The 22,658-nt window shown below is 35.7% G+C and overlaps 3 protein-coding genes across 3 annotated transcripts; all 3 read left to right on the top strand.

Annotated features, from left to right (window-relative positions):
* Positions 1-1,087: 1,087 nt before the first annotated feature.
* LOC111025066 (acid beta-fructofuranosidase 1, vacuolar) lies at positions 1,088-7,322 on the top strand. The gene is made up of 7 exons (XM_088125556.1): positions 1,088-1,488; positions 1,739-1,747; positions 3,814-4,673; positions 4,981-5,142; positions 5,276-5,490; positions 5,703-5,790; positions 6,970-7,322. The coding sequence occupies exons 1-7, from the start codon at positions 1,170-1,172 to the stop codon at positions 7,210-7,212; spliced, it is 1,896 nt and encodes a 631-aa protein (XP_087981682.1). The 5' UTR covers positions 1,088-1,169; the 3' UTR covers positions 7,213-7,322.
* Positions 7,323-9,020: 1,698 nt separating this feature from the next.
* Positions 9,021-13,796, top strand: SKS1 (SKU5 similar 1). Its single transcript, XM_022301803.2, has 9 exons — positions 9,021-9,371; positions 10,048-10,157; positions 10,274-10,544; positions 10,624-10,762; positions 11,103-11,469; positions 11,863-12,228; positions 12,327-12,405; positions 13,238-13,437; positions 13,521-13,796. The coding sequence occupies exons 1-9, from the start codon at positions 9,225-9,227 to the stop codon at positions 13,621-13,623; spliced, it is 1,782 nt and encodes a 593-aa protein (XP_022157495.1). The 5' UTR covers positions 9,021-9,224; the 3' UTR covers positions 13,624-13,796.
* A 1,253-nt stretch (positions 13,797-15,049) lies between these two features.
* On the top strand, positions 15,050-22,086 carry PBS2 (cysteine and histidine-rich domain-containing protein RAR1). Its single transcript, XM_022304003.2, has 6 exons — positions 15,050-15,383; positions 19,632-19,634; positions 19,753-19,835; positions 20,553-20,710; positions 21,399-21,631; positions 21,740-22,086. Exons 1-6 carry the CDS (start codon positions 15,282-15,284, stop codon positions 21,830-21,832), a joined length of 672 nt encoding a protein of 223 aa, XP_022159695.1. The 5' UTR covers positions 15,050-15,281; the 3' UTR covers positions 21,833-22,086.
* Positions 22,087-22,658: the final 572 nt, after the last annotated feature.

Raw genomic sequence — 22,658 nt, forward strand, 5'->3', positions numbered from 1 at the left:
AAATGTATCTACTAATCGTTAACATGAACATAGCTAAATGTAAATGACAATTATTGATCTTTTTCTTAATTTCAGAGATTCAAACTCACATACTCCCAATTTATTGTACTAAAAGAACTACAAACACTTGTGCTAATCATAATTATCTTTCACGTTTCTGTAGCATCATGGAAGAACCGTTTCAATTATGCCAAAAATAAATATATCATATCAGTATAAATATTACCAAATTCATTGGAATCTTACTAATAAAAAAGAAAACAAACTAAAACAAAACACCAGTAGCAGGGGTAAAGGCAGAAGAAGTTGTTATTGTAATTGTCCTCCTTGATTTAATTTGGATTTGCGTTTAGCATGTTGTAATCTCATTTACCATTATACCCTCGTATAAAATATTTGTACCAATAGTTAACATGAACATAGCTAAGTATAGATAAAAACCTGACAGATACTCGATCCAGTCGGGTTGAAGAATCCCTGGTTTGACCTGGGACCTGGGGATCCTAAACGGAGTCCTCAACGAGGATAGAGCAGGGATGTCCCCGTTCCCGTCCCGTTTAATATCTTATTAATTTTCTTATACCCCGGAATATGCCCCGTCTCCACCCCCAAAAATTCGGAGACGAGAAAAAAATTTCTAATAGGGCAGAAATGAGGATGACCCTCTGACCCCGTTGCCATCCCTAATAACACCTACTATAGAGATTCAAACTCTCGTACTTGCAATTTATTTTACTAAAAAAATACTTATACTAATCCTAATTATCTTTCACATTTGTGTAGTGTCGTGGCAGAACCATTTCAATTATGCCAGAAATAAATATATCATATCAGAATAAATATTACCAAATTAATTCAAAACTTATTAATAAAGAAAGAAAAAAGAAAAGAAAATACCAGAAACTTGATAATGAGGAGCATGGGTAGAGGCAGAAGAGAAACAGATTTGATTGGAAAAGTAACTAATATTAATTGATTAGAACCCAAAACCATACAAATATTTGCCTCGCTGTCCTTTGCCATTATTTTTCCATCTCATACTCACAACGCACGCACCAAAACACGTGATCCACAAACCTACTGTCCCCCCTCTCTCTGTCGTTTCTTCTTCCTGCCCTGCCCCTGCACTTATAAATCCCTAAACCTTCCATCTTCCAAAATAACCTCCAATGGCGAAAACTTCAGATCTCGAGCAGCCGCCGTACACGGCCTTGCCGGACCACCCCAGCCCCCCGCCGCCGCGCCGAAGGCTCTTCAACTTCTTCGCCATTCTCTCTCTCCTTCTCCTCGTCTCTCTGGTTGCACTGATCAACAATCGGACCCCTCCGGCGCCTGCGCCGCCGTTTCGCCTTGCCAGAGGCGTCGCGGAAGGCGTCTCCGCCAAATCGAACCCTTACTTTTCCGGTGGAGCCTTCAACTGGACCAACGACATGTTCTCTTGGCAACGAACTGCCTTCCACTTTCAACCAGAGGGAAATTGGATGAACGGTAAATTAAACTAAATTCAATTATTGTTCTTCCGTTTCCCACCACACATTTCAATTTCTCCTTAGAAAAATCTGACGTTGATTTTTATTTTTTCTAATGCTGGAAAAGTAAAAGGCCAATAATTTGACAGATCCCTTTTTCTTCGATTACAATTTATTTATTTATAATATTATCACTAATTATATTTTTCTTTTACTGTTGTCGTTCATTTTCGCTGCTATTTGATTGGCCGGAATCCACGCGTCTGCAGATCCCAATGGTATGTACCTTTCCAAATGCGTTTTCCATTTTTTTTTCCTTTTTCTTTTGGTTAATTCGGATTTTTCTGCATATTCTTCCAATTTTCATTGCGATTATTTTGGGTAATTTTTTGGCATTGATTTATCAATTTACCTAATGCGATTGGAAAGCCTTGAGTCCAGCCAGCTATAAAGAATATTTAGGATAAGAATTGACCAATAAGAGTAGGATGACGTGTGACCAAGTAATATTATTAGGCTCAATTCTTATTATTTTGATCTGTGGAAATATTTAGGTGCTCCTCTTAAACTATAAAGCTTCTACTAATATTTTTTAGTAATTTTGAATATAGATCCCAAGTAGGACATACTAAGTTTAAATGCTGTTCTTTTTGTACCTTGTGGTTGGTCCATCTCGATTTTTGATTTGGTATTTTTAAATGTTATGATTTGATGTCTAGATCTTTAATTAATCATTGTCTTATGTTGTATTTGAAGTGGGTTGGTGTTTTAAGGCACATGCATGGTGAATATGAAGATGTTTGTATTAGCTACATTATAAAACTTTAAATATAATTAATTAATACATAAGTAATCTAGATTCAAAATTAACTAAAAAAATAGTATCAAAATGAAATAAGATTGAAAGTAGGAAAAAAAAAGAGGAGAGAAATTTTGGATTGATCAATAATTAATATTCTTTTTAACATTACTTCCCACTATGTTTTATTTGTTTATTAATTTTGCACATTCAATCATCATGATTGAGATCTCTAAATAAAATATTTAATGTTTCAAAAAAAGATATTTAAGACAAAGGGACGACGCTTTTTAGTCGTGCCTGCCCACACCAACTAGAGGAGGGTCAGAAAAGTAATATCAGGATTTCTTACACAAAGTTGGATTGTCAGAGTGGGTCCCATGTATGACATGGTCCAGACCTATCCACGTCATCATCACCACGGTGGACAGGCATCGTGGATTTTTCTTTTCTTTTTCTAATTTTTTAATTTGTACAAAGTGGCTGTCGTTTTGGCATTAAATAAACTTGGTTAAGGAGATAAGGGAGGTGGACAATATTGCCAAGACCTGACATAATAATTTGGGTTTTAATAATGAAAGAAATAAATAATGTAGCATAAAGATTAAACAAATCTTCTGTCTTATAATGTTAAATTCTATAAAAGGAAAAAAAAAATGGAGGAGGATACATGTCTAAATTGTGGTAATTTTTCTAATTTTTTAAACAATTTTCCAAAAATACTTTGAAAATAGTATCATATTAATTATATGTGATTGAAAATCACATCTTTTATTTTTTAATTTTCATAGTGTTCGAGTAAATAGTATAATCTATTTAGAGAAAGTACCTAAGTATTTGTCTTGTCACCTTCAAAATTATCTATTAATTAATATTGATTTTTTTTTACAAACTACCATTTTTAATGTTTTTGTTTCTAAATGTTTATTGGTTTCTTTTTAGTCTATGTTTTTATGAATGTATTGTTTAGTATTTTACATTATTTATTTAATTGAATAGTAATGAAAATTTAACATGATATTTTCTATTATATATATAATATATGTAACTTTTCATTACTATTTAAATTGGGTAATCCCCGTTGAGCATAGATAGAAACTTTTTTATGAAATAACAAAAATTAAGAATAATGAAAATATCAATCCAAAACCTAGGACTTGGTTCTTTTTTTTTTGCCATGAAAAAAAAAGAGAAATAGAAGAATTTACAAAGTGACTAAGCAGATCAAATTGATGAAAATATAATTGTTAAAATATTTATATAAAACCAAACATTTAAAAATGAAAAACACAATACGCCAAATCTAGCTCAGCTCAGAATTATTATCACTCATTCGTTTCAATCAGCCAGCTTAGGGTGTTTGCATTTGTAATTAAACAAATTAACTGACCGTTATTAATTTATATTTTCCCCATGATTCTTTTTTTTTTTTTTTTTTTGGTGTGTGAAGAAATGTTGGCTTTTGTTCTTTCTCTGCCATGTGCTTGAAAAATATATTTATTCCTCAATGAAATGAGTATGTGGGGAATATTCACATGCATGCAGGCCCACTGTACCACAAGGGATGGTATCATCTATTTTATCAGTATAATCCTGAATCAGCGGTGTGGGGAAATATAAGTTGGGGCCACGCCGTGTCGACAGATCTGATCCATTGGTTATATCTGCCGTACGCCATGATCCCTGATCAATGGTACGATGTGAACGGCGTCTGGACGGGATCCGCTACGATTCTTCCTGACGGTCAGATCATAATGCTGTACACGGGCGACACCGTTGATGGGGTGCAGGTGCAGAATCTTGCATACCCCGCCGACCTATCCGATCCCCTCCTCCTCCATTGGGTCAAGTATCCGGGCAACCCGGTTCTGGTCCCCCCGCCCGGCATTGGCTTGAAGGACTTCCGGGACCCGACCACCGCGTGGGTCGGACCCGATGGGAAGTGGCGGATCGCGATCGGGTCACGGGTCAACACGACCATTGGAATGTCGTTGGTCTACACCACCACGAATTTCACCACCTACGACCTCGTGGACCAGTACCTCCACGCGGTCCCAGGTACGGGGATGTGGGAATGCGTCGATTTCTACCCGATATCGGTCAACGGGTCGAAGGGTTTGGATACGTCGGTGAGCGGGACGGGTGTGAAGCATGTACTGAAGGCGAGTTTGGATGACACAAAAGAGGATCATTATGCAATTGGGACATATTTTGGGGACAATGATACATGGGTACCCGCCAACCCGGAAGAGGACGTGGGAATCGGGTTGAAGTTGGATTATGGAAGGTATTATGCTTCCAAGACATTTTATGACCAAAACAAGGAGAGGAGAATTCTGTGGGGTTGGATTAACGAAACTGATACCGAAGAAAATGACTTGGAAAAAGGCTGGGCTTCTGTACAGGTATATTCATTTAATTTCTACTTTTTAATTTTGGTTATTAATTTACTGTCAATTTTAGTTCATTTTAATTATGGTACTAGTTTTTATCTACACTATTCAAAAAGTAATCATTTTGACCTTTATTTTTAAAATTTTATTATAAATTCTATCCATAACAAAAACCATGTTAAAAATATATTGAATATAGTGTGTGGTCTTACCATTATAATAAGTACGATAACTAAAATAAATATGGATTAAATTAGTATTTTAACTTATTCCTTTTGTGCTCACAACTTTTTAATTTTTATATGCGTTTTGTAAAAAGACTGTTCCAAGGACAGTTGTATTCGACCAGAAGACAGGGAGCAACATAATCCAGTGGCCGGTGGAAGAGGTGGAGAGCTTGAGATTGGGCAGCACGGATTTCAATAGCGTAGTCGTCGGGCCTGGCTCCGTCGTGGAACTCAAAGTCGGCACCGCTACACAAGTAAATCCTGCCATCACATCGCTACGCTCATTTCATTCCAATTTCAGCGAAATCTCTGTACTTCTTTCTTCAAGTTCAAATTATGAGATTGGATTTGATTCGATTCGTTTCGTTGTGGCATTTCGTCGAACAGTTGGACATCTACGCGGAGTTCGAAGTGGAGGCGCTTGGGTCGGAGGATGCCACCGGGTCCGGTGATGGCTGCGGCGGCGGTGCGGCGGAGAGGAGTAGTTTGGGACCGTTCGGGGTGTTGGTTCTAGCTGATGAATCGCTTTCTGAGCTCACTCCCATTTATTTCAATGTTGCCAATTCCACTCGCCACGCTTACTTCTGCGCGGATGAAAAAAGGTATGTTTTAAACCATTTATTTACCTTTCAAGTTTTTACTTATCTTCTCGGTCGTTTAAGCTTACGAGTTTAGTGGTGATTTAATACTGAATTAGAGAATTTTTTCGCCATTATATTAGTGGTAGCCACTTTATAACTAGAATAAAAAATTAAAGTGTTTTCTGATGTTGGTGTTGTTTTTGTAATTTGAAGTTTGTTTTTTTCAAATGCAGGTCATCAAAAGCTCCAGATGTTTTCAAACAAGTTTATGGGAGCAGAATTCCTGTTTTAGAGGGTGAAAATTTCTCCATGCGAGTATTGGTAAGCCACACTTTTCCTTGCAACTTTTGAAACTAATTTTCGTTTTTTTTTTATATCTGCAAAATTTAGCTTTAATATACATTTTAGAGGTGATGAAGTAAAAGATGTTAGTAAATAAGTACGATTTTTAAAAAGAGAATTAAAAAAAATCTTTAATTCTAATTTATTATCCGAAAACTTGTATCTCAAGGCCAATTTTCTTTAAAGATTAGTAAGTAAAAGATAATAAAAGATAAATGTGAAGAGAGGACGTTAGTAAGAAAATGTGTGTGAAGAGAGAGCTTGAAAATTAATAAAGTATGAAGAGAGAGAGAGAGAGAGAGAGAGAGAGAGAGAGAGAGAGAGAGAGAGATTAGTGTGAGAGTGTGATGAAAGAAAATTTTAGGGACAAAGAGCATTTGAAAATTAAAACAGCCATCAATGTTTTCTTGGGAAGAAGAAAGAACATCTGTTGTTGTCCCATTAATGGTTTTTGACCTGAAAACTGACACGGTCACAAAGTTCTGAGTTGTTTGGTTTATTTTTTATTAGCACTCCCTTTCCTTTCTTCGCATGGATAGGTTTTCTTTGAAAATTAATTATTTTGATTTCTATAATCTCAAAATATTTATTTGGTTTACTGTACTTTTAATTTTGGATCATTTTAAAGGTTTATTTTAGTTTCTACTTTCAAAAATATATTTTAATGCATATTTATGAAATTTTAATATGAATTCTTCACATAAGAAAATCCTTTAATATAAATTAATGTTTATATTTTAAATAGTATCGTGTTGAAATTGAAATAAAATGAAATGATCAAAATGGTCACTTTTTAAAAGTACAGGACCAAAACAAACAAAATACAGGGACGAAAATGAAAGAAAATCAAAGTTGAAAGTAGATGGACTAAACTGAACATTTTGAAATTACATGAACGAAATAGTATTTTAACAAAAAATTAAAGTGTTTTTTTGAGGTAGGTGTCTATTTTTTGGTCCATGAGATTTCAAAATAAACACTCTTAATCCTTGAAGTTTGAAACTTTGTTTAAATGGTCTCTCTCTAAGATCGTCACGTCATTAGTTGAGTAACGAAAAGTTGATTTGGTGGTTAAGTTGGTAACTGTACTTTACCTCGAGAGAAGAAGTAGATGTCAATTACCACTAAGTTATGTTTATCTTTACTTTACTTGTTCAGGTGGATCACTCAATTGTGGAGAGTTTTGGACAAGGAGGGAGAAGAGTGATAACATCACGAATATACCCAACAGAAGCAATATATGGGGCAGCGAAGCTCTTCATTTTCAACAACGCCACAGCAGCAACTGTGAAGGCCACTGTGAAGGTATGGCAGCTCAATTCTGCCTTCATCCACCCTTTTCTGAACCAACACAACCAGTACATGGGGCACCTCAATTCTGTCGCAAGCTTTGCAAATTAATGCTTCCCATTCATTTTGTTCTTTCTTGGACAGTTTTGAGAATCTTGTGCTCAATGTCAAATTTTATGTTTTTCACCAATTATATGATACAAGAAGAAGAATCTGAACTATTTTCTTTTTCTTTTTCTAATTAATGTTGTTGTCCCGCCCGAGTTTCAACAACAAATACGATAACATAACTCTATCATCAGTCTATATCACAGAAATTGAAAAAGAAAATTAATGTTCCGAAAACATAAAGCGGTTTGTGAAATTATAAACAATGGAGACATGACCTCCCACTATGATATCATATTAAGGATGAGTAAACCATCACTCAACCCAAAAACTTAAGTTGATGGATTGGGTGAATTTAATTCATATATGAATATGGATTCTCAACATGGAAGCCGCGCTCCCTTCGAATGGAGAAGAGTTGCACGATCGCGGGGGCTGCACTTCCTTGCATGAGAGTGGATCTGTGCAGAGCAGTGCACCGCCTAGTGCATCTCAAGGTAAGATCTCAAGAGGAGTTGAGTGCATCCCCAAGGAAAGACCTTAAGAGGAGTTGAGCTCTTCCGATCAACTCACCCCTAACAGTGACAATATTACTTTTCAAACAAGTCTCCATAACGATTTTGTTTTTTAAAAAATCATGCTTGATTCCTCACCATTTCTTTTGATACAATTTTACCTTCTCTAAAACAAATCTGATTTCTAAATCAAATTTGGAAAAGAGAAAAAAATTTTTAAGACTACATAAATGGGTCATAATTAAGTTTAAATAAGGTCTAATGAATTTATTTAATTTAAATTTCTTTAAAATATTACTTTTGGGAGTATGTTTTTAAAAACAGAAAGCAAAAGAATAAATACTTAAAGAAATGCTGAAAAACCGAAACAGAAATAAATAAATAAAAACTTTACACTTTTAATAGTCACTACATCTTCCTCGATGATGTTGTATTATCGCAACATTTCATTTTTTTTTAACAATACAATGGTTGAGAATCGAACTCACAACCTCTTGATTGAAAATATATGTCAATTAGCATTAGTTATGCTGGTTTCAACTTTCACCTCCAATTTTCAATCAATAATAATCAGATCAAAATCGTCACTGGACATTAATAAACAATCCAGGAGAATTTTATGAATATATAACTTATTACCTTTGTATGAGTAGTATAATTGGGAGAGTACCTCCACTGTTGTTATTATTTAAACGAAAGGTCTAGGGTAGTTCAGAGTCCTCTTGAATATCTCGATCTATTTCAAATTATAAAAAGCAGGTTAAAGATGAATAAACCATCATTCAATCCAAAAGTTTAAGTTTATGAGTTAGGTAAATTTAATTCATTTATGGATATCTAACAAAAAAAAAAGGAAAAAGAAAGTTTTGCATGCATGTTGGAAAAAATAGATTAAAAAATTGAAATAGAAGGAAGAAGAAGAAGATGGATACATGAGAAAGAAGAGGTTCATATCCGTCTCGAGCAGTTCGAACAGAGAATCATTCAAATGGTCGGAGATGACCACGAACATCTTGATATCCTTCTCAAATTTGTTAGGATCAATGTCAGTATTGATAGAAAAATACTTGCTCAGAATTTTTGTCTCTACTACCATAAATAAGAAAGGTATATGTATATTTATTTTCAAGTAAAAATTAAATCAAATGTTTGGCAACTAAAAGAAAGAAATAAAAAAAATAGAGACTTTTATAAAAAAAGAAAAAAAAAAACAAGTTGTAAAATTTTCAAGACTGCCGTGTACAAGATTTGGTCTTTAGGAAGGATGCAAGTATTTTCCTTCTCCATATTACAATTTTGCCCCCGCTCTTCGGTTCTTCATTTTCCCCCTCTCAAATTCAATTTTCTTCCTGGAGAAGAAGTTTCGGTACCACTGCACAGTACACACCCGCTCTCTCTCTCTGAGCTTTCGATCTTGCTAGCAAAATTTGGGACAAATTCTCTTGTAAATACCAAAAACAAGTTTTGGGTTCCGCGAAGTTGCAGAAGTGGAAGAATACAATGGCTTCGATTTCTCTCACTGCGTCTCTCTTCTCTCTCATTTGCATTGCTGTTTTTCCCAGCTTTTGCTTAGCAGGCGATCCCTATGTCTTTTACGACTTCCGCATCTCATACATCACTGTTTCTCCTCTTGGCATTCCTCAACAGGTGGGCTTTGTTTTCACTTTGTTTTCTCTCATTTCTGTGTAGCACTCTGGTTTTCGATTCGGACTGGTGAAATGCATTGAACATTTTTGGTTTTGGTCTTTGTTTCTGCTTTCGATTTGGATTCTATTTATCAGCTTGTTGTTTTCTATGTGCACTCTACTGGTTGATGGATTTGTCCCAGATTTTGGTTTTGGTCCTTACTGATTTTTCACTTCGGATTTGGGACTTCCTGAGTTGACTTGTGGATTTGTTTACTTTTTGGGGGCTTGGGGGGTTCTTTTTCTGTGATCTTCAAGATTATTGTCATCTTCTAAGTGGATTTTGAACTGTTTTCAGCATCTTTTCTTCGTTTTAGGACTGTGGATTTGTTAAATTAAGTGACGGAGACTAGTGCTGGAGAAAACAGATATGTGTTTCTCACGGTTCTTTTAATTTTGTTCTTTCTTTGTTATGGTTGCTGTAGTTTGGCTTTTCGGGGGGAAGGGGGGTTCCTTTGTGCCTCTTGGACGTCTGCGTGGGTGATCTTTAGTTGGATTTTTCTCTGATTTTTACAATATATTTAGAAACAGTTTGACCTTTTTCACTGCAGTTTTCGAGTCTCAGAGATGCTAAATTGTATAATACAGATAGAGGTTTGAGTGAGTCAACTGAGTTTGTTAACAACTTCTTATTGCAGGTTATAGCAGTTAATGGAAAGTTCCCTGGACCCGTAGTCAATGCCACAACGAATAACAATGTGGCCGTGAATGTTTGGAACGATTTAGATGAAGATCTCCTTCTCACTTGGTAGGTTGCCTGTGGTCTAGTAACTTCCTTTTGTACATGGTGCTCGCTTGTTGTTAGCAATGAATTTTGTGTTTAAGCATGCTTTCTATGTGATTGGAGATGGCTTGTTGTGACAGGCCTGGGATTCAAATGCGACGTAATTCGTGGCAGGATGGTCTTCTTGGCACCAACTGTCCTATTCCACCGAAGTGGAATTGGACTTACCAGTTTCAAGTGAAGGATCAAATTGGGAGCTTCTTCTATTTTCCATCTTTGAACTTTCAGAGGGCATCTGGTGGTTTTGGTCCTTTTATTCTCAATAACAGGGAAATAATCCCAATTCCTTTTGCAGAACCTGATGGGGATATTCTACTGCTTATTGGTGATTGGTACACACAAAACCATACGGTCCGTATTAAGCAGGTTTTTTGTGTTTTTATGTGAATGAAAGGAAAATAAATAGCAATTTAATACTGATTTCTCTCAGGCATTAAGGGCTACACTTGATGCTGGAAAGGACCTCGGAATACCTGATGGGGTTCTTATCAATGGAAAGGGGCCTTATCAGTACAACACAACTCTCGTTCCTGCGGGCATCGAGTATGAATCCATTCCAGTAGACCCTGGTAATGTTCTTTATAAGTTATCAGAGTACTTGTTGATTACACTCTCCCCTTCAGATAATTTTTCCTGTCTCTCGTTGATTGGAAATTTGACTATGTATCATTTTCATAGTCACATTAGATGGGCTTCTGTCAGATTATTTATCTCATTATAATATGCACAAAAGAAGATAATGACTTTCAGATGGAATTTTATGCTATTAGGATATGTTTAAATCATGGTCTCTTTCTTTTGCATGTCTAGCTATGTCCTTACATTAGAATCACTGCAGCTTTTGTTACATGTCTGTTTTCCGTTTTCAACTGCCGGGATCTTGATTGATGTTGACATTATGTGATGCAGGGAAAACCTACCGACTCCGTGTGCATCATGTTGGTATTTCAACTAGTTTGAACTTTAGAATCCAGAATCATAATCTGCTTCTTGTAGAAACGGAGGGACATTACACAGTTCAACAAAATTTCACCGACTTTGATATTCATGTTGGGCAGTCATATTCTTTCTTGGTTACCATGGATCAGAACGCTAGCACTGATTACTACATTGTTGCAAGTGCTAGGTTTGTGAACGGATCTACTTGGGAAAGGGTTACCGGAGTTGCCACCTTGCACTATTCTAATTCTAAAGGACCGGCAACTGGTCCTCTTCCTGACCCACCTAATGACATGTATGACAAAGAGAGATCCATGAACCAGGCAAGGAGTGTAAGGTATGCGTATGTTATTTAACTTGCCCGAATTGCTCGAGGGAAGGTCAATTGTCTTTTCACATAATGCTTGATTACTTCCACAATATGCCCTGCAAGAAATGTTTTGAATATATGGACCCAAGAACGATTTACTCATTATTTTGGTTTCCACCTTTCTGTAATGTATAGCAATCTTGCACTTTTGATGTGATGTCAAATGCTGCTATTTGCAAGTAGATTTGATATTTACAATTATTTTTCGTCCATAACGATATTATACGTCAAAGTCAACTTTTAAGTGATATGATTGCCTGCAGTTGCTTCCCCATATTACCTGAAGTCATCTTCTTAATTATTAGTTATGAGTTCGACATGTTTCTAGCTAATGATATGATACTCAATTGACTCTGTTAGGCAAAATGTAACTGCAAGTGGAGCTCGTCCCAATCCCCAGGGATCGTTTCACTATGGTCAAATTAATGTGACTGAAACATATCTATTGAAGAGTGCACCGCTGGTGACGATAAATGGGTCACCTAGAGCTACCCTTAATGGTATTTCGTTTGTCAATCCCGATACACCCATCAGGCTTGCTGACCAGAATAATGTGAAGGGATCTTACAAACTTGATTTTCCTGATAGGCCGTTCAACCGGACGCCACATGCTGATAGATCTGTTCTTAATGCTACATATAAAGGCTTTATTGAGGTCATATTTCAGAATAATGACGCAACAATGCAGAGTTTTCATGTGAATGGTTATTCCTTCTTTGTTGCAGGGTGAATTCCATTTCCATTAATGTTCTGGACTTTCAAATTATAATTGGTATTATTATTTTACTAAAAAGTTTTGAAGTCTAAAAGGGGCTTTATCTCAGGATGGGTTATGGTGATTGGTCAGAGGACAAAAGAGGTTCCTACAATAAGTGGGATGCAATCAGTCGCTGCACAACACAGGTTGGTTTTCGTTTTCTTTTCTCTCCTCTTGTGCTAATGAGTAATTTCTTTAGGATGTTATTGAAACCACGACCACAACTTTTTCTTTTGAATTTCATCACACAATACTGTTACTAAATGTTTAAATAGGTTAAATTTAGTCTTGTATTTTTCCATCAATTCCACTTTAGTCTCGTAGTTTAAATATTTTAATTGTAGTCCTCGTGCTTCGATAATATATCATGATTTGTCCATTTGTTAGTTAAATTAATAAGAGATGACGTGGTACCACTAGTGAGTTGACGTGTCACTTTGTAGCTGCTGACGTGGCACCACATAGATGCTGATATCAACAAGAGATTGATAGGGTCCAAATTAGAAACAATTGGAAGTACAAAAACTGGAATGGTGCGACAGTAAAAGTATTGTGAGTTTGGAATTAGGTTGGATCACAATATGCTTACTGTTACTGTTTTAGAAACACACAAAAGTTCACTGTTTCTTATATTAGTTATTAGTTAGTGAATGTTGTTCATGCTTACACTATGGAAAGCAAAAAACTAATTTTCATATATTGTGATTTAAAAAAGCATGGTAGTGTACAAATAAATAAATAATAACAATAAAGAAATAATTACTCATTAGGTTTGATTTTGCTTGGTTGGAGCCCGTTATTTTAGTTTCTTTTTTTTTTTGTATGCCTTTTATTTTTGTTTCATTATTCTAAATGAAAGGTCGGTTCTCTCCTGAAAAATATTTTTAATATTATGTGATTTCTTATACTTGTTGCTCTACCATATTTGCATTCGTCCTCTTAAATGGTTCAATTCGGTTCCTATAATTTGCTGTTTAGGTATATCCGGGGTCTTGGACTGCAATCCTCATTTCTCTGGACAATGTTGGAACATGGAATATAAGAGCAGAAAATCTGGATAGATGGTATTTGGGCCAAGAAACATACATGAAAATTACCAATCCTGAGGAAAATGGGGAAACCGAAATGGCTCCTCCTCCAAATGTTCTATATTGCGGTGCCCTGCAGAGTCTACAGACGTATGTAACTTTAAAATTTTAAACAGACCTCTCCCCCCTCCCTCTGTTGTATTTATTCTGAATTCTTATGTTTTTTGTGCCAGGCAACATCGACGTAGCTCGGGAGGGCCGATTGTCACGTGGACATGGAAATCATGCAACATTTTGCTGATGGTATTACTATGTTACATTCTCAATTTTAGTTGAATTTAGAGGTTTGATATCACTCTGTAGCAGAGATTATTGTGGGATGGGATGGCATTATTGAAATTGTTTGTCAACGTATTAGTATATATTCATAGGTTTTTTGTATCCTAAGTTCATGTAGCAGACATTTTGTTTGATTTTTAATGTCAGGCAATTTTCGCTTTTTCTTTTTAGCTAGATTAAAATTTGCACCTTGGTAAGCTAAAGTTCATCGTTCTTTACTAAATAAGTCATTATGCCAACTTTGTTATAATAATAGTAGCAATTCCAATGTAATTTCTACCGCAGGGTGGACAAATATACGAGTGATATACTTGATATTAGGTATATCAGATGTGATATCAAATCTTAATTACATCTTTGATATAATTGATATATCTAATATGAAGTATATCTATCACACTAAATATATGAATTGATATACTTCATATTAATTACATCATTATTAAATTTTATTTAGGTTAGAAGATTTTGGTTGAAATAAAATTATTGGTTTCTTTGTGATATATCAAGTATATATTAATGATATACTTTATTTTAGGTACATTAGTTATATAAATGATATACAAAATACTAGGTATATAATTGATAAATTTTCTTCGGATCGAAGATTTTGGTTCTAGTAACACTGCAGGGTTTTTATTGTTATATCAAGTATATCGGTGATATATTTCATTTTAGGTATTTCACTGATCTTATAATCTATACTATATATAAAAGTTGTCATAGGGAGAAAATTTCTCTTCCTATTTTACTATTTTAATTTAAACATTTTCTCTTCTACCTTTATGGTAATGGCAACCTAGGATTATACAATTGAAAATATACTCTTTTTCGAACATTACTCACAACCACTCAAATTAATATTATTTTAATGATGTACCAATAAAACCTTAACAAAATGACTATAAAGTCAAATATCCTCATTCATTTAAGAAACAATATCCTAATATTTATAAAAAAAAAATAATATACTACTCATGGTAGGAAATGGTAGTATTGTTGAAAATTCTTTTCAAAATTAAAAATATATCAGGATAAAATTAGTAATTTACGTAAAATGTGTATCTATGACAAAAGTGTAAATATTTGAGATAGTAGACATTTTCGTAATTATAATGTTAAAAATAGATTGTTAACCCTAAAATAAACACGGTTGAAAATATAAGCTCTAAATGGATTACTCACTCTATTATCCCTTCTAGATTTATGTAAAACAAATGGATAAACTCCAACGTTGGTCTGTCTCATATGAGAATTTTGAATTCTTGCCAAACAAATCACCTTAGAGTCTATTGAAACGAACATACGGTACCTCCAATTACGTGGGTTCGATCTCTCATCTCATGTATTAGTACTAAAAATACAGCCTAGTCTAGAATAGGTACCGGAGATATTTTAAAATTCTAAAAAAAAAATGGGAAAAAAAAAGTAAGCGTGAAAGTTCCTCGGAACAAAATAGTGGCGGCCCATGCTGGTGTGATAAACGGCGATTAACGCGACTTCGAAATGCGAATTTGTTCCAGTCATGGAGACAATATCCAAGTCTTTCAACCTCGGATCGTCAAAGACAATCAAAGCGCTGTAGATTCAATTCTAGTCATCGACATCCAACTCTCTCGTCTTCGCATCATTCCTCAAACCGAAACTGAGAAGCTATGGAGCAACAGGTTGCTAGGGTTCGCTGCCAGAGAATTGGCTGCAACGCCATGTTCACTGACGACGACAATCCCGAAGGTTCCTGTCAATACCATGATTCGGTATGTTAATTCACTCACACCCTTCTTCTCCTATTAAAATATACTGAGAATTGCGGATCGTTGCTCTGGATTTTCAGTTTTAAATTTATAAAATCAGCCCTACTTGTAAACCTGTTCGTATGGGAACTGGTGTAGCTGATCTAGTTATTCCGAAAATGAAGCTTCAGAAGTTCTTGTTTAGCTTTGGGAATTTAATGCACACTTTCCTGTGGTTTTTCATTGCTAGTTGGACATAAACTTACTGAATAATGCTCACTCTCATTAAGATTCTTACAGTTGATTAACAATTTTATTATCATGATGACTGGACTCAATCGAGCTCTGTTGTCCTGGGGCCGTCAATGATAATAAGAAAAAATATATATATTTAGTTAGGGACTTTGTGGTTCGTTCTAATGATTGTTTGGAACAAACTTCAATACAGAACTTCAACGGTCGGTGAGGGTGGGGTGCATTGAAGTTCCTCAGTTTTGTATTTGATTGTCTTCATTGTATTAGGGGTCAAATGAAAAGATTCTCAAGTGGTTTAAAACCAGTATAACACATTTTTTGGGATGTAACATTGTTTTTTATTCGCGCACAAGTTAAAAATTGTATAATGAAGATACTTCTATTTTTACTTCACAATTCTTTTATTCAGTTTCTAAGCTAGTAGTTGGAAAGCCTCAACTTATCTTGGTTGTGATGCCCACCAATAGTTGGGTTCATAACAAATTGCGGGTACGAAGCCATAAGAACTCTCTTCAGGTATGAAGTTCAGGGCTTTGTAGGCTTCAACAGTTTCTCAACTAGTTGTTAACCGCAATATATTTCACCATGACGTCACTAAAGGTTGGGTATGTGACATGGTAGTAACCTCTTCTCAATAGAGTTGACTATGAAGTTTTAGGAGCTATGCAAACCCCAACAGTTTTTTAACCGATTGGGCAGACGTCAATCTATCTCAACCTCAAAGCTATTAATGTCGGCCACAATGAACTTCGGCTACGAAGCAATAAAATTTCTCACAGTCATAAACCCCACTTAGCCAAGTGAATTGCGAAATCTAAGCCCATGCAAGCTTTAGCGTAGGGTTTAACAATCATAAACATCTAAACCAAGAATTCAAGATAATGCAATCATAACACTAGGAAAGGTTGATTTCATTAACAAAAAGGCTTGGCCAGGATTAGGATTAGGGGTAATAAGGGATATAAGAGTCTAATCTAGGTGACATCTTCCTTGCTTGATTCATCTGCTACACCTTCAACTTGAGCAATGTCCTTTACTAGAGTTGTCCACTTCAAGCTAATCCTTCTCTCTAACAGTCGCCTTAAAGCTCCTTAAGTCTTGAAATTGCTACAAGTGCTCAATGTCTAGCATGACCACACCTTCTGGACGGACGATTAACTTCCATGCTACTTAAGTCTGGGATATGATAGACCACTTTTGGGACCCCTGGAGGCAGTGTTTTTGAGCTATGGTGCAAGACAACATGGGGTGGACACTTCCTGCCTTGCAAGAAGCAACGCAGAGCTCTTTCAACATGGTGCCCAACCATTGTGCACCATTTTGCGCCACAATAATGGTGAGGCGAGTGCCTTAGTAACGAACAACAATGATAGGTGTAGGATAGAGGGCGCAAGGAATTTTAATTAAAACCTGAATCAGTTGGTAATCAATCAGAAACTACTCAAAGAAAGCCCATTAGAACAGCCCACTTGATCTTCCTACTCCTTAGCCCACCATTGCAAGACATTGAAGCTTGAAAAGTTGAAACATTCACATAAGTTGTATCAAGCTTTAACCTGAAATGTGAGTAAGTCTTGCTTCTTTTATTTCAATCTTTTGTGATTCTCCTCCCGAGGACAACAATGAAGAGTGGATGTGATTTAAAAAAAAAAGATGGTAAAGTAAATTTAATTTTTGAACTATCTACAAGGTAAAATACAAATTATGACCAGAAAGGCAATTAAGGAAGTGACCAAGAAAAACATACCTGTATAGAGGTGAGCAATTACAACCAAAGAATCGATCCGACCGACCCAAATCGACCGAACCGATGGGTCAGTTTTAAAAGGGCATCAATCGGTGGTTGGTTTTTAAAGTTCATAACTGAGTAGTCAGTCGGTCGCACTAAACCCATGAAAACTAACTGACCGACCAACTTTTTAATACTAAAATATATATATGTTGTTGCGTCGGCCGCCTAGGGCTTTTACCCCTTTTCCTTTATCTTCTATTCGTGCTGCAAGATGTCTTCCCAACCCCCTCTCTCAATCTCTCATAGCAACCCTCTCTCTCACTCTCTCATCTTTCTCATAATCCCATCCTTTTGTTTGTGGCTTCATTGTTCATGGCTGAAATCCCATGGCTTCGTGCACAGCATCCCTTCGTCCCACTCGTGGCTTCATGCTCGTGGCCAAATCGAATCGGAATCCCCTTCGTTCTCCTCTGCCTTTGTTCATGTTCGTAGTGTGGCGTGGTGTGGTCGTGCGTTGATTTCAAGATCCATCATTGTTCTTCTGCCTTCGATTTTGAGATCCATCACCATTCTTCTGCCTTTGATTTTGAGATCTCTCACTGTTTTTCTTCTTCCTTCTAATTAATCTTTTTATTTGAATTGATAAACGGACAAAGTAATAAAAGAATGAAAAGAAGGTTTCTATTTTTTGAAAACCGACCCCGACCGACCGATGATCACCCTAGCTGAAATGTCATTGAAATGAGACCAAACATGTACATGTCTCCAAGCCTTCTTTGGATCCTCATGGAGACTACCAAATGAGTCAATGACTGGATTAGTTTATCTAGCAACTCAGAAGGCTCACTCCTTGGTCCAGCAGCTCAAACATACTTGCCAAAAAAGCCAGTGTGGAAGAAGAGCTTTGGCTGTAACCACCATCAGAGATCAGACCTTAGTCTCCTCAGACCTTAGTCTCTCCATCCCAAAAACAGCTTCTATTTGAGAAAAGCTCGACCAACCATCATAGGTGGCTCATTGGTCCAAAAGGACTAAGTAAATTGAGAAGAAATGAGTTCAAACTCTATGATAGCTATCTACCTTAGAAACTAATTCCTATGTATTTTTCAGCACCAAATGTTGTAGGGTTAGACAGCTGCCAGAAATTTATATATACATATAGCTCAACCTCTTCAATTTGGATATCTCCCTGGTACTTGGATGTGTTAGCGAGCCCACTGCCAGTGCAGCAAGATGACCTTTCATCTCGTAGTTAGAATCACTTCTCGCATTCGAGTAGGAAATTCAGGAGGTTGCCATTTGGCCAATTGATGGGCAAATCTTGCCAAGTTCACCAACCTTACAAATGATGAATCAAAACTATGTTCCCATATCCTTTAAACAGCAAAAAAGATCCAGAATCTTTAGAAATTAACGTGTCATTGTGTACATGTTGTATTGGGTCCCTGTTTCGTGTCTATGTCCTGGCTTCTTGGGATATCAGAACTAACATCAAGGATTTCACACCTCTACAATATTTAGGTGAGAGAAAAGGAGGCAGGTAAGGGTATTTGTACCTTGTTTGCAAAAGAGAGGTGAAGGTGTGCCGTATACTGAACAGAAAGAATATATATGTCTATAAAACTGAATCAGTTTTTTAAAAAATGAATCAGGGTTGGTTTACAAGCATATTGAATTATGTTGGGATTTTTTTTTTTATTATTATTTTTTTTGTGGGATGGCTTAGTGGTCAATAAGGGTCAATGCAAATAGCAAAGGACTTAGAGGGAATGAGTTCAAACCATGGTGGCCACATACCTAGGATTTAATATCCTACGAGTTACCTTGTCAACCAAATGTAGTAGGGTCAGGCAGTTGGCCCGTGATTAGTCGAGGTACGCGCAAGCTGGCCCGCACACACGGATATCAAAAAAAAAATGTTGGGATTTTTTGTTTTGTTTTTATACCTTTTACTTTTTATATTTTAAATTGCCCTTGTTCTACTTTATGATATAATTTTTTGTTGTATAACTACAGTGCCAAAAAATTGTTTGCAGTGGAACTTTTAATTTAATTGCAATTAATTGTTGAAAGACCCTTTTTCTGTCAAAGCTTATGTTCATGGTACTTGAAGTTGTTTATATGATAAATGACTCTCAGTTTAATTGGAAACAACTATTTAGTTATTACATGTTTTCCTCCACAAATTACGTTGTCTTATTCCTTTGGGGTGTGGTGAGTATTTTACTAATTTTTTCTTGTTTCCTTTGCACGCTCTGGAAATTCGTGGTCTCCATTTCTGCCAGGGAGTAAGTTCACATCCACTTATTGGCTCTCAAGACTATCTTAGTTTCTTTTCCTCTAAGGATTATATCTTTCTTTAAATATATGTTGGATAGAAGGTTGAAGTTGAAGTAATTTTTACAGCCTATATTTCATGATGGGACGAAAGAATGGAGCTGTTGCAAGAAAAGAAGCCACGATTTCAGTTTATTTTTAGAGATTCCAGGGTCAGATCTCTTTTCATGATTTTATTTTTAGTTGGAACTCAATAATGTTGCCCTTATGTAACTCATTGCCTACAAGTGAATTGTAAATGTTGAGTAGCCTAGCATGCTTAATTGATGTGAGCTATTCCATTCCCCCATTTACCCAGAAGACAAATATTAATTTTGTTTAGGCAATTGCAAATATTATGCAAATACTGACCAAGCCTCCGTACCTCTAGGACCAATATATTTACTGTTGCTTTTAATTCATCAATTTTTTATATGACATTTACTGTTAACTTTCTTAAATGTACATGCTATACGTCTTATATTCATTTTTATACTCAATTTCTAGTCTTGGGTCCTGTCATACACCAATTTGAAACATTCACAATTGTCCGCAACAATGCCCTTCACGTTCTGAAAAATGGGTGGTGTGAATTGAATTATTGTCTTAACTTTCTGCTTTTATGGCTTTTCATTTAGACCTAGGAAGATTTTTTGTGGTGTGTTCATTCTGCTTTTTGCTTGGATGACTGGTATAAAAGATTAAGAATTGATATGTTCTTCTACAAAGAATATATTTTGTTTTGCTAATCCTTCATTTCTGTAAAGTGTAAATCTATCCACATTTTATATCAGTGAGCATATCATTTATTTATAAGACTAAGATGGATGGTATGAATAAGCTTAGCTTGATCTTCAAAAGCCGTTTATCGTTGACCTTTTTGAATGAAGATGCAAGACCGGAAAACATACAACAGAAAGGCCAGTTTTGTCCAAGCCATCCACTGCTGTAAAGAAGCCAAGTCCGGCCCCTGTGTCTTCCATAACAAATACATTAGGGAAAGAGTCATGCGCTAGGTGCCGGCAAGGTTTCTTTTGTTCAGACCATGGTAAGTTACTTTTCTTGAATTCTTTTCTGAGAGGGTATAGTTGTGGCTTAAATATTTCTATCATATGAAGTTGCAGCAACAGAATTTTGGAAGCGATTTTTATGGTTTTACTTTTGATGAAAAGAAGAAAAGTTGCTGTATTTATCAATTTTCGTGGAAAAATGGAGTAAATTGGATATGTTTAGATTCTTAAAATTTGTTAAGCTTGACCTAGCCGCGTTAATGGACCATCTGCACTGCAACAGCAAAAACTTGATTTCACCAACAATTTTCACTTCATCTTGCATTCTTTTAAACTGGAGCCCCTCTGTAACTCTGTTTGTTTCTTTTTGGTTTCCTTGTTAGCTCTTTTGGCTTCGTATGATTTTGATTTTCTCTTTTTGTATTGCCCTCAGTTTTCATTCATTCTCAAGTAGTCTCTTTATTAAAAAGGAAAAAAAAAAAAAAACTGAACTTCAAATTCTTTAGCCGATTGGCTTCTTTTCTTTCAGTTTTATGGAGAGGAGTTTTCTGATGTCCTTGCTCCATTTGCTTTTTAATAGTTTTTACTATCTCATTGCATCCTGTTTGATTGTATGTCGCACAATTTTGCACCCGAGTATTGGAACACCTTTATTTTGTGTTACTTGTTTCACTGCAGTTCCTTCCAACTATTAATACTGTAATCTAATCCAAGTTTTGGTCTTAGGTTCACAAGTCAAAGGCGATAACAAATCTAGTAATGAAGCCTCAACTTTACCTGATGAAACCAACGCAGATTCTCAAGCCGCTCCTGCTCCAGCCAAAAAGATAATTGGTATAAATGAACCTCAGATCTGCAAGAATAAGGGATGTGGTAAAACTTTCACAGAGATGGAGAATCATGACACTGCCTGCAATTTCCATCCCGGTCCGCCTGTTTTTCACGACCGGTTGAGAGGGGTGAGATACATCTATTTACTTAAACTTTTTCATTATCGCGGCGCTTCAAAATTATACACTGCCGAACATGATATTTATGTTTTTCTCCGCTATCCATTTGATTTTCAGTGGAAATGCTGTGACATTCATGTTAAGGAATTTGATGAGTTCATGGAAATTCAACCATGCACTCGCGGGTGGCACAATGCCGATCCAGCGTAACTAAACAGCATAGGCACACAAGGTATCGAGTTTCTTGCATTTTACATGTTTATGAGGATGTGTTATGCCTTCTATCTTCTTTAACCTTCTTCTGCAAGATGAAGCTGCCTGTCGTTTCGGCATTTTCACGCTCTACTCTCAATTTAACCGTTGCATGTCTTGACTTTATATGATAAGTTCAATGTTATAAACTTGTGATCCTGAATATAACATTCTTAATCTTTGGAAACTATATATCTGGAACCTTGTGTGGATGTACTGTATTCGCGGACCTTTTTTACGTATCTCTTGTTATTTGGTATCATTTTAATTCTTTAGGCTTCTATTGAATTGAGATATCCGTTTATTATTGTCCATCTTTTTTATATAATATAAGGCATCCTCTGGATAATTCAAATCGAAGGAATTGGATATCTAATTCAGGTGCATGATCAATCAATAGGAAGGCTCCTACACTTCACCTGTCACTAATTTCTCAATAATTTAATGGTTAAAAAATACATTTGGTCACGTACTTGCACTAAAGTAACAATTTAGTTTCTGAACTTCAATATATAACGATTTAGTCCTTGTACTTTCCCTAAAGTAACAATTTAGTTATTGGATTTTAACTTGTAACGATTTAATCCCTGTAGTTTAAAATTTGTAACAATTTAATCTCTATCGTAAAAATTTTTATTAAAATTAAGTGTCGTATTTTATCATATAACAATTTTAATCTTTCTAATTCATAAACATATTTAGTCCTTTAATTTATCAATCTATACATACAAGAAACTTAATAAAAAAAATTTCACGATGAGGACTAAATCGTTGCATATTAGGA

Source organism: Momordica charantia (genome assembly GCF_013281855.1).
Source record: "Momordica charantia cultivar OHB3-1 chromosome 6 unlocalized genomic scaffold, Mcharantia_2.0 BLBB01000006.1, whole genome shotgun sequence".
In the NCBI taxonomy this organism is placed as follows: Eukaryota; Viridiplantae; Streptophyta; class Magnoliopsida; order Cucurbitales; family Cucurbitaceae; genus Momordica; species Momordica charantia.

Excerpts from the sequence above, each read along its gene's own strand:
- LOC111025066 (XM_088125556.1), top strand. The coding sequence starts at position 1,170 with ATGGCGAAAACTTCAGATCTCGAGCAGCCGCCGTACACGGCCTTGCCG. Across the intron at positions 5,491-5,702 it reads TTCTGCGCGGATGAAAAAAG|GTCATCAAAAGCTCCAGATG; the intron begins GTATGTTTTAAA and ends TTTCAAATGCAG. Across the intron at positions 5,791-6,969 it reads ATTTCTCCATGCGAGTATTG|GTGGATCACTCAATTGTGGA; the intron begins GTAAGCCACACT and ends TTACTTGTTCAG.
- SKS1 (XM_022301803.2), top strand. The coding sequence starts at position 9,225 with ATGGCTTCGATTTCTCTCACTGCGTCTCTCTTCTCTCTCATTTGCATT. Across the intron at positions 10,763-11,102 it reads ATCCATTCCAGTAGACCCTG|GGAAAACCTACCGACTCCGT; the intron begins GTAATGTTCTTT and ends TATGTGATGCAG. Across the intron at positions 12,406-13,237 it reads TCAGTCGCTGCACAACACAG|GTATATCCGGGGTCTTGGAC; the intron begins GTTGGTTTTCGT and ends TTTGCTGTTTAG.
- PBS2 (XM_022304003.2), top strand. The coding sequence starts at position 15,282 with ATGGAGCAACAGGTTGCTAGGGTTCGCTGCCAGAGAATTGGCTGCAAC. Across the intron at positions 20,711-21,398 it reads TTTCTTTTGTTCAGACCATG|GTTCACAAGTCAAAGGCGAT; the intron begins GTAAGTTACTTT and ends TTTTGGTCTTAG. Across the intron at positions 21,632-21,739 it reads TTCACGACCGGTTGAGAGGG|TGGAAATGCTGTGACATTCA; the intron begins GTGAGATACATC and ends TTTGATTTTCAG.